Here is a 10660-nt window from a genome sequence, read left to right on the forward strand (position 1 = left end):
GACAGTTTCTCACTTTTCTCTTTGGCCCCTAAGGGTCCAATTCAGAGAAGCAGGGTGAGTCCGGGCCAGAGATCACTGGAAAAAGCAGTTGGCAAACCACGTCTGAGGCCAGGTTACAGAATCAGCTTACTCGCTCAAGCAGTGGGGCTGAGACAGCAGAACCCAGACCCCTTCAGCTAAGCCTGGGCTGGAGAGCACAGCCCTGCAGTGATGGAATACACTGCCCTTCATTGTAAGCTTGGTCCACTGCAAGGTCGACCCCCAGTGGCTTTATGACATCTCCCCCCAGGGGCAACACTGATGCTTCCATGGCCTCCTCCACATGACAGACGCAAACATCACAGGAAAATACCAAATCGGAGAGACTGTACTCCTTAACCATGGGCGAACACTGCAGCCCTGCACCAGGAGCAGCAGAGTGAGCAAGGGAGATGCAGGGATATTTAATTTACACAGCGGCCACTCAAAGCCCAGACGCAGCTGGGGCAGTGGGAGGGGTCTAAAGTCCCAGAGGGCAGCCCCCCAACTCCCTTCCCCTTGGAGGACCAGTCCTCAAAGACCCTTAGGTGGGGCTCCCGGGTTGTGCAGAGGATGCTCCAGTCAAAAAGATTCAGGAATAAGGCTGTCCCCAAAGCTGGGGGAAGTCCATGGCAGGAGATGGCTGCCTACATGGTGGCCCAGGGGTCTGAAAGACAGTCCATGTCCTGGGTACAGTCCTCAGCCTCGTGGCCCTAGAGGAAGCCCTCACGGCGGAACTGTTCCTGGAGAAGAGCTCGGTACTGATCAAATCCCCCCTCAACTCGGGTGACGCCGCCTCCTTCGCACACCCACAGCTCCCGGCACACCAACCGGATGAAGCGCTCATCATGGGACACCAGAATCACACCACCCTGCAAGACAGAGTCCAGGGGGCTCTCAGAGGGGCCCAAAGGTGTGCTGAGGCCCAGGAAGGAGTGGGCAGTGTGAAGGTACACTCACCCTGAAGTTGTTGAGAGCACGGCCCAGAGCCTCAATGGTCTCCATATCCAGGTGGTTTGTGGGTTCATCCAGAATGTAGAAGTTGGGACTGGAAGGCAGAACCCAGAAAAGTGGGAAGTTAGGGGGGGCTGGGAGAAAATGAGCTCTGATACCAAGGCAAGATAATAATTTTCCATTGGGTAAGAGCAGGAAAGTGGAGGGCAAAGCTCTAGTCAAGGTGGCTCACCAAGGCATGGTCATCTGCGCAAAGGCCACCCTGCTCTTCTGGCCCCCAGACAAACTGGCAACAGGGCGCACGGCCAGCTCTCCCGAGATGCCATACCGGCCCAGCTGGTGACGGTACTCCTCCTCAGGCCGTCCTGCAATAGGCCCCACCCCACCGTGTGGGTTCCAGGCCCAACTCCCTCCCTTCACCATCCACCCAGCCCCACCCCCAATACTCACATCCTTACACCCAGACTCAGAAACCCAAGGTAAGCCTAGGGGGAGGCGTCAGGCCCAGCCCTCTTTCCTCAGCTCAAATCCCTAACGCACCAGGGAACTTGCGTGCTAGCAGTTCCACAGCACTGACATTCAGGTCCAGCTGCTCCACGTGGTGCTGGCTGAAATAGCCAATCTTCAGATTCCTGCAGACAGATGGGAAGGTGGACAGGGGATGGAAGGCAATGACCATAAAGGAGTGTAGCTACAGCACAGGAGGGGTTGGAAAGCAGAGGTGTGGGCCTTACCTGTGAGCATGTCTGATGCCCTGAACAGGTGTCAGGTCCCCCATAAGCAACTTCAGCATGGTAGACTTCCCAGCCCCATTCTCCCCAACCTGGAATAAGACACATGAGTATATAAAGAGCATCCCTGAGTGGGATACAGGAGCAGAGGAGATGAGACTAGATCCCAGGCAGGCCCAGTGACTCCAATAACTAAAAAAAAATATTTTTAAGGAACTGTAGAGAAAATGAAGGAAACAGTAAAGCTGTGAAGGGGACCAATACCCAAGTACCCACTAAGTGCAAGGGAATTAATTCTCCCAATTGCAGAGCAAGCTGGATGTTATCTCCCTTTTAAGAATGAGGAGTCTGCTTAGTCACCAAGCTACGAAATGGCAGAGTTAGCATCCCAAGTCTGACCCTGAGCCATGCTCTCTCCTCTATGTTCCACAGTTAGGGGGACACTCAGGGCTAAGATCAATAAGACAAAGTACTGCTCTAAGTACTTATATAACACCACAGGCCAGGCTCTCTATCTATGCTGCAGAGCGGCCCTGTGAGGCTGGAAGAGGGACCAGGACAAGTTCAGTGAAGTCCTTGGCCCAGGCTCTGACTCCTACTCCTGTGGACCTTCTCTCCCACGTGACCAATCCACAACACAATCTCCACACTGGGAAAGTCCAGTCCCAGCTCACAGAACAGAGATGGTAGCCATACCACACAGATGCGGGATTCAAGATCGGCAGAGACAGAGAGACGGCTGAAGATGACGTGCTTTGGGTCGTAGTAGAAGTCCACCTCATCCAGTTGCAGGATTGGTGGTGAGAACTTCTCAAATCCATCGGGGAACCTGCAGGAGGTGGGGTGATGAGCCTGAGGGCAGCCCCAGAAACAAAAGCTTCCCACCTGCCCCTCTGACACAGCACTCACTTCATGACTACCTCCAGCTCCTTGTCCACAGGTTTCAGCTCTGGTCTGAGGAGAGAGGAGACAGACTAGATTTGCGACTTTAAAAAATGGATTTGTTCTTATCACACAAGTTATACATATGCTGAAAAGGATAGAGGTTTTTTGGGGGGTAGCTTTTTGTTCTCCCAGTTAATATACTATATGTTTCAATGTCACAAGATCCTAAGCCTTATGCTTTTAAGCTCCCCTACCACCTGTATGTCTAGAAACGTTGCTTCAAGATTAAACTTCCAATACTCTCAGGTATATATCCGGAAAAAAAAAAACAAAAACACCACTGATTGGAAAAGATACATATACCCTTGTGTTTACAGCTATACTTTTTATAATAGCCAAGACACAGAAACAACCTAAGTGTCCATCCATCCACAGATGAATGGATATACATATACGTATACACACACATATACAATGTGTTGACAAAGGTCTGTATAGTCAAAGCTATGGTTTTTCCTGTAGTCACGTATGAGTGTGAGAGCTGGATCATAAGACAGGCTGAGCATCAAAGAACTGAAACTTTTAAATTGTGGTGCTAGAGAAGACTTTTGAGAGTCCTTTGGACTACAAGATCAAACCAGTCAATCCTAAAGGAAATCAAGCCTGAATATTCACTGGAAGGACTGATGCTGAGGCTGAAGCTCCAATACTCTGGCCACCTGATGCAAAAAGCTGATCCATTGGAAAAGACCCTGATGCTGGGAAAGACTGAGAGCAACAGGAGAAGGGGGCAGTAGAGGATGAGATAGTTAGCATCAACAACTCATGAACATCAACTTGCGCAAACTCCGGGAGACAGTGAAGGACACAGAAGCCTGGGGTGCTGCAGTCCCTGGGGTAGCAAAGACCTGGACACGACTTAGTGACTGAACAACAACTCAGCCATAAAAACAGAATGAAATTCTGACATTCATAATGGGATAAATGGACTTGAAGACTATGCTAAGTGAAATAAGTCAGAGAAAAAGAAATACTGTATGATATCACTTATACGTGGAATCTAAAAAATAAAATTAGTGAATATAACAAAAAAGAAACAGACTCACAGATACAGAGAATAAACTAGTGGTTACCAGTGGGGCGAGGAGAGGGAGGGAGGGGCAAGACTAGGGTGAAGGGTTAACAGATACAAACTCCTAGATATAAAATAAGCTACAACGATATATTTATTATACAACACAAAGAATACAGTCAATATTTTATAATAAGTATAAATGGAACACGATCTTTAAAAATTGTGAATCACTATGTTGTACACTTAAAACATACAACATTGCACATATTTCAATAAAAAAAGCCTCCAAAGCTCAACATCATTAGTCACAAGGGAAATACAAATCAAGATTTCAAAGAGATCACCTCACATCCACTAGGAAGGCTAAACTTCAAAAGACAGATAATAAATGTTGGCAAAGAGGTGAAGAAATTTGAATCCTCATATACTGCTGGTAGGAATGTAAAACGGTGCTGCTGCTGCTGCTAAGTCACTTCAGTCGTGTCCGACTCTGCGTGACCCCATAGACGGCAGCCCATCAGGCTCCCCCGTCCCTGGGATTCTCCAGGCAAGAACACTGGAGTGGGTTGCCATTTCCTTCTCCAATGTGTGAAAGTAAAAAGGGAAAGTGAAGTCGCTCAGTCATGTCTGACTCGTAGCGACCGCATGGACTGCAGCCTACCAGGCTCCTCCGTCCATGGGATTTTCTAGGCAAGAGTAGTGGAGTGGCTTGCCGTTGCCTTCTCCGGTAAAACGGTGCAGCTGCTATTAAAAACAGTTTGGCAATCCCTCAAAATCTTAAACATAGAATTATTACATAACCCAGCAATTCCACTCCTAGTTATGTACCCAAGAGAATAGATAACATATGTCCACACAAAAACTTGTTCATAGCAGCATTATTATTCCTAACAGCCAAACATGGGAAACAATCCGAACGTCCACCACCTGATGAATCATTAAACAAAATGTGGAGTAATCGTACAATGATATATTATCCAGCCAGAAAAAGGAATGAAGTACTAATCCAGGCTACACGATGAACTTAGAAGCCAGACATAAAAAAAAGGTCACAGAAACGAATCTGTCTACATGAAATGTCCAGAATTAGCAAACATATACAGACTGAAAGTAGACTGATGGTTGCCAAGGTCTGGGGGCAAGATGAGCTCTCCAAGAGCAGTAATAGAGTAGCAGGCCTTCCTGCAGGGAAGGAAGTTAAAGTTGATTTGTAGGAAAGGACAGATCTAGAAGGGGAGGGCAAGATGAGAACTGTAGGCATTCCCTACAAAACGAGAGGAGTCAGGGCCCGGTCAGGGACACTGTACTCACAGTTTCTCCAACATCTTGAGTTTGCTCTGCACTTGGGAGGCTCTGTTGGCATTGTAGCGAAACCGATCAATAAAAACCTGCAGGTGGACAAGTTCAGGCATGTTCAGCTCCCCTCACCTGCCACGACTCTAGTACCCATGGGACGGGGCGGGTCCCCAGTCCTGCTGCTCTCCCACCTGGATATGCTGGCGATACTGTTGCTGGGCCTCATATTCACGCTGCTGATTAAGCAGTCGTTCCTGCTTGCTCTTGATGAAGGTCTCAAAGTCTCCCCGGTAACCATCCAGCCGCTGGCTGTGCAGGTGGATGATGTCTGTGGCTATGGCATTCAGGAAGTTGCGGTCATGGGAGACGACCAGAATTGTGGAGGGCCACGTCTGAGGGGGTCACAGGATGGCAGGCCCGGTTTGGGAGGGCAATCAGCTCCCAAACCCCAGCGGCCTTGAAGGCAGACACTCCCCAGACCTGCTCCACACCTGGAGGCACTCACCTGCAGATAATTCTCCAGCCACAGGATGGCCCTTACATCCAGCATGTTAGTGGGTTCTGGAAAAGCGGGGGAGGACATGTTTGGGATTGAAGGGCTGGAGAACTGGAAACTTGGACAATGCCACCCTTCTGCACCCCAAACTCAGGGTGCCGAATTTCAAACTCACCATCCAACAGCAGCAGATCTGGCCTATGGAAAAGAAGAATGCATGGTTTGAGGTTTCAGGTCAGCAACTTGTCGCCACCTCCCAAGAGCTAAGCTCATCCTCCATAGTATCCACATACAGATCCAGGCGACTCACCTAGCAAACAGAGCCCGGGCCAGGGCCAGTCTCATCCTCCAGCCACCTGAGAACTCCCTAAAGAGATAGAGCTGCATCAGGGGCGAGTGTTCACGAGAAGAGGCAGAGGCACAGCCAACAGTGTTCAGAGCCAAGAATGGTAGGGACCACTCACCGGGTGGGCTGCTGCTGCATTCTGGGGGTAAAGCCAAGCCCAGCAAGAATGACTGATGCTCTAGGAGTGAAGAAATGAAAGAACCTGGTTGGAACAGGTAACAGAAGGAAAAGATAAAATCTGAAGGAAGGAAGGGAATTTTAAATACCTGGCAGGTGCTTTGTCAGCCTCGATCTCCTCCAACTTGGCATAGATTTCTGCCAGCTGTGCAGCTTGTGAGCCCTCAGCCCTAGGAATGGGGGGAAGAGCTATCAGGCTGAGCGGGAGAAGTTTACTACTTTATCCTGCACCTCAGGACAGCTGCAAAGTAGAGTACTGGCTGCATTGTTGCTGGGATAGGAACAGAGCACAGGAAGGACCTGCTCACAGCAGTGAGGGCAATGGGCACCATGCCAGGAACAAGGAATGCACAGCCCCACCGTGCCAAATTCTAAGCTCTGCTGCTTACTAGGATGGGTATTCGAATGGTGGACTGTGTCAGCATGGCAGGCAGTCTGAGAAGCATGGCTGCTGCTGGTCCGTCCGTCCCAGGGAGCTCTCACCTGCCAGCAGCAATCTGGGCACTGAGCTCCCGCTCCCGACGCAGGAGGTCTTCTCGCACCGTGTCACTCTCCAGCACACTCTGCAGGGCAGGGGTGTCATCTCCAGCAACTTCTTGCTCCACATGCAGTAAGGAAATGTGGGCTGGAACCCGCAGGCTCCTGGTGGCCAGCATCTTCAGCAGCGTCGTCTTCCCCAGCCCATTCCGACCCACCAGCCCATAGCGGCGGCCCCATGCTAGGTTCACATCTGCTCCAGCCAGCAGTACCCTGCACGGGTAGCAGGAAGACAACAAAGGGGGCTCTAGAGATAGTTGCACAGCAAATTTAACAACAGAAACCTAACTATTTTTAGCCCCATTTTACCTCTCCAAATTCTCCTTTAACTTTAAAAAAAAAAAAACCTGTCCCCCCCACTCCCACTCCCTCACCTATCGCCAAAAGACACATCAAAGTTCTCAATTCGCACATCGTAGGATTTGTTCTTTCCAGATGATTCCAACCGACTTTCCTTTCTGCTGCCTGCCTGGCTGGCTGATGCCTCTTCCAAGACTCTTAAAGGGAGAAATGGATGGCTTTTAGCACTCCCAAGCACCTTCCATCTCAACAGGGACTGCTCTGCTCTCTTCTCAGCCCTTTTCACTAACTCACAGAGGGTTGCTGGTCTTGAGTGTGTCCTTCTCTGAGCGCTTCTCCTGCTTTGCCTTCAATCGAGCCTCAGCTTTCTCTAGCTTCTTTGCATTCACCGTCTAAGGGTCCAAACATAACCCATTTCATCCTATGGTGTAGGCTCAAGGACTCAGGGAAAGACAAATCAGAAATGCCCCAGGAAGATACTCCAATACTTAGAGACAGTCAACTCTCACCCCCACCATAGACACAGACCCCTCCCTTTAATCCTCCTCTCCCTCCTCACCGAGGACTGTTCCCTCTTTAGCAGGCCTGGAAGTTTGGTGCCACAGTCTGTAAGCGATAAGAAAAGCAGTCACCTTCTCCCTAAGGGAACGCGGAAACTAACATTTTGAGTGACTAACATGAATCAGACACAGACACATACATTTAAAGGAAAGCTTTACAAATCCTGGAGATAGGTGTCAATTCTCTCAACACTTAAAATATAAAAAATCAACTCACAGATTAAGGATACAGAGACTAGGAGCAGTTAAGTAACTCTTACAAGATCATGCAGTAGGTTAGTAAACTGCAAAATTGGGGAGTGAACCAGCTGTCCAGCTCCAAGACCCAGGCGTCCTACCACACCCAAGAGCTTGGAGACCTCGCCAATCTTAATCCCTTTATTAATGGCTCATTTGCCCGTGGTAAAGACATCAACTAACTCCTACAACCTTGTCCTGTGGAAAAGAGGTACCAAGAGTCCTGAGCCCCAGAGGGCAGGTGGCTAGGGGGTGGAGGACATAGCTCAGCTAGTTCAACCTTCCCTCTCTCTCACCGTAGTTCTCTGTTATCTTTGACAACTGGATGGGGGCGTCTAGTAGCACCTGGCTGTTTCCCTGGGTCTGTGGTTCCGCCCTTGAGGGTAGGGATAGAAAGCAATGGGTTAGAAGCGGAGGAAAAAGCTCTACGGCCATCAGACGTTCTTCTCTCACGTCTTGTCACCTGACCGGCCGCTCTCCCATTTCCCCCACGAATCCCCCTGCCCTGGCACGTACAGGCGCAGAGTGTTGTACATGCGCTGGCACACGGCCCTGATGCCCGCGTCATCCTTGCTGTCCCCGGACACCTCCTGCAATAGTTCCCCCACAGCTTCCACCAGGTCATCCACAGACTCGAAGTCCGCACTGCCGCTGTGCAAGACGCCTAGGGAGGGCGTGTCAAGACGAGGAAGATACCAGGTAAGGGGGACATACAAGCAGTCTTGGTCCCTGTACTGCGGCCCCAGTCCGGGCTCCAGACCCAGCTGGCACCCGGGACAAGAGGTCACACAGAGGAGAGGCCTAGCGGCGGTTCCCGCCACTGCTCTGCCTTAGTACTTCCCCCCGCCCTGACTTCCACTTCGGCATCCCCAGCACGTTGATTCGGTTCGGCTCACCAGTCACGTAGTCGAAAACCTGTCCGTCAATTTCGGGGAACTCGCTCCGCAGGATTTCAGCGCAAGTCGCCATGTTCCAGCCGGGCTCCCGTCCGCGCAGTCGCCGTGAGACCCCGGTCAAGGCCCGCCCCCTGCCGGTCCCCCGAAAGCTTGCCCTTCCTTCCAAAGCGCATGCGAAACTGTGACGTAAGAAAGGCGCGGAGTGCGCAGAACCCGGTGGGCGGGGCGAACGGAGCTGGCCGTACCGTACGCAAGCGCTGCTCAGAGTCTACGCTGAGCCGCACTCTCTGCGCTTGCGCGACTCCTTTCCACTAAAGAATTAGCCACATGTGCGGTTCTCAGAGACTTCTGGGAGGTGGAGATCCTGCAGGCGGCGAGGGAGGGGTGCAGGGAACCTCGCGTTTTATCAGGCCATGAAGGGAACCTCCCGAGGAGGGCGGTCGATAAAACACATTGGCCTTGATAGATTCTACATGCTCCCCAGAGGCGCGTCAGCCGCTGCGTGCCTGTCCATTTTGGAGCCGGCTGAGCGCATTGCTGACTCACGCTGGTGCCTGAGCTCTCAGAAGCCCCTGGCGCCTTTTTGTGCAGTTGCGGATTTTGTTCAGTTTTCAGGCCCTACGGGCTGCTTGTCTTGACCAGGTAGCCAGCCCGCCCGCGATTGACGGGCTCACACTTGACGGCTCAGCGGACTTAAGCGAATAACGCCCTTTGGGCCTTCCATCACCCCCTGGCACTACCTCACTGACCGCCACTGGGCAAGAAAACAAGATCGACAAGGTCTGTGTAATTTCATTAGTATTTATTATTCCCAGCCTACACCCGAAGCAGACTTTCCCGCAACCTGAGTCTCAGTAAGTGACTGTAAAAGGCTATTGCTTTTCACTTTTTTCCCCTCAGGTAGAAGTTAGGCATTTCCTGAAAATGCTACCGCTTCACATTTAATGTGAATATTCTTCCAAACTGGCTCCAAAATTGTCACTTAAAGTCACACCCATTCATCGTTTTGTTATTGAGGAATATCACAAGATTTCCATTTTACTTGAAACACAGGGAAAGAGGAATTCTAACAGGGAAACTAGAGAACTGTCTGGTTTCTTCAACATTGCAAAAGCTGAGGGAGAACCTGTGGCTTTTAAGATTTAAGAAAGTGAAGTTGCTCAGTCGTCTCCGCCTCTTTGCGACCCCATGGTCTGTAGGCCACCAGGCTCCTCCGTCCATGGGATTTTCCAGGCAAGAATACTGGAGTGGGTTGCCATTTACCTTCTCTAGGGGATCTTCCCGACCCAGGGATTGAACCCGGATCTCCCGCATTGTAGGCAGACGCTTTACAGTCTGAGCCACCAGGGAAGTTAAGATTTAAGAAGCATCCACCAATCAGGGAACCTTGTTTGGATCCACATGTATAATTGTGACAGTTTTTTTGTAGGACACTCGGATTAAGCATGAACACAGATCGGATGTGACATTAAGGGGCTGATCACAAGTTGAACCGCTATGATGGGAGTTCATTATATATTTTCTACTTGTTTGAAATTTTCTCATAATAGATTTCTTAGGTTTAAAAAGGCAGAGACCAAGCAAGGGAAAACTGGTAGATCTTTGCTCCAACACATTAGCAGAATATGGACACATTAGCACTCCCCTCAGGGTCCTGTTCACAGAATTCTTCGGCAAAGGGGAGGCATAGAGGGAGGAATTATCTAAGAGGCCTGCCTGCGTGTTCAGTCGCCCTTGACTCTGTGACCCCATGGGTTGTTGCCTGCCAGGCTCCTCTGTCCATGGGATTTTCCAAGCAGAATACTGCAGCGGGTTGCCATTTCCTCCATCAGGGAATCTTGCTGACACAGGATCGAAGCCTGGTCTCCTGCATTGCAGGCCAATTCTTTACTCCTCAGCCATGGGAGCGGCGGGGGCAGCCCATAAGAGGCCTGGGAAGAGTGCAATTTTTCCTTTTTACAACATAACCCAACAAGGTCTGGGAAGCCTGAATAACTGGGAAGAGGATAAAATTAAGAGGTCAGTTTCTAAGGATGGCTGTGAAGACCAAATGTAAACCTTGCTTAATCTCTGCTAATTAGAAAAATACCTGCCTAAAACTGAGGATGATTTTAGGTAAGAATCTCTACCCTCAGGAAATTGGGACCAGGTG

At 50.3% G+C, this 10660-nt stretch overlaps 1 protein-coding gene across 2 annotated transcripts; it reads right to left on the reverse strand.

The window, feature by feature from the left end:
- ABCF3 (ATP binding cassette subfamily F member 3) lies at nucleotides 1-8667 on the reverse strand. 2 transcript variants are annotated; one of them, XM_055409183.2, is made up of 21 exons: nucleotides 8509-8667; nucleotides 8129-8276; nucleotides 7909-7988; nucleotides 7375-7421; nucleotides 7110-7207; nucleotides 6890-7012; nucleotides 6462-6728; nucleotides 6068-6148; nucleotides 5920-5979; nucleotides 5766-5822; nucleotides 5631-5653; nucleotides 5465-5520; nucleotides 5151-5351; nucleotides 4975-5051; nucleotides 2613-2657; nucleotides 2400-2532; nucleotides 1707-1795; nucleotides 1513-1604; nucleotides 1205-1337; nucleotides 979-1066; nucleotides 1-890 (listed from the first exon to the last, which is right to left on the reverse strand). In XM_055409183.2, the coding sequence occupies exons 1-21, from the start codon at nucleotides 8579-8581 to the stop codon at nucleotides 732-734; spliced, it is 2130 nt and encodes a 709-aa protein (XP_055265158.2). In that variant the 5' UTR covers nucleotides 8582-8667; the 3' UTR covers nucleotides 1-731. The 2 variants fall into 2 exon arrangements, with proteins under 2 accessions (XP_055265158.2, XP_088694762.1); XM_088838636.1 differs by lacking the exons at nucleotides 6890-7012; nucleotides 7110-7207; nucleotides 7375-7421; ... (1 more) ...; nucleotides 8129-8276; nucleotides 8509-8667 and having other exon boundaries at nucleotides 6068-6167; nucleotides 6462-6722.
- Nucleotides 8668-10660: the final 1993 nt, after the last annotated feature.

The sequence above is a fragment of the Moschus berezovskii genome, chromosome 1 (assembly GCF_049115385.1).
Source record: "Moschus berezovskii isolate FMDL1 chromosome 1, NW_MosBer_1.0, whole genome shotgun sequence".
Lineage (NCBI taxonomy): Eukaryota > Metazoa > Chordata > Mammalia > Artiodactyla > Moschidae > Moschus > Moschus berezovskii.

Coding starts and splice junctions, on each gene's coding strand:
- ABCF3 (XM_055409183.2), bottom strand. CDS start 8,581: ATGGCGACTTGCGCTGAAATCCTGCGGAGCGAGTTCCCCGAAATTGAC. Junction 6,729..6,889: donor GATGTGTCTTTTGGCGATAG/GTGAGGGAGTGG, acceptor CTACCCGTGCAG/GGTACTGCTGGCTGGAGCAG. Junction 2,533..2,612: donor GAGCTGGAGGTAGTCATGAA/GTGAGTGCTGTG, acceptor CACCTCCTGCAG/GTTCCCCGATGGATTTGAGA.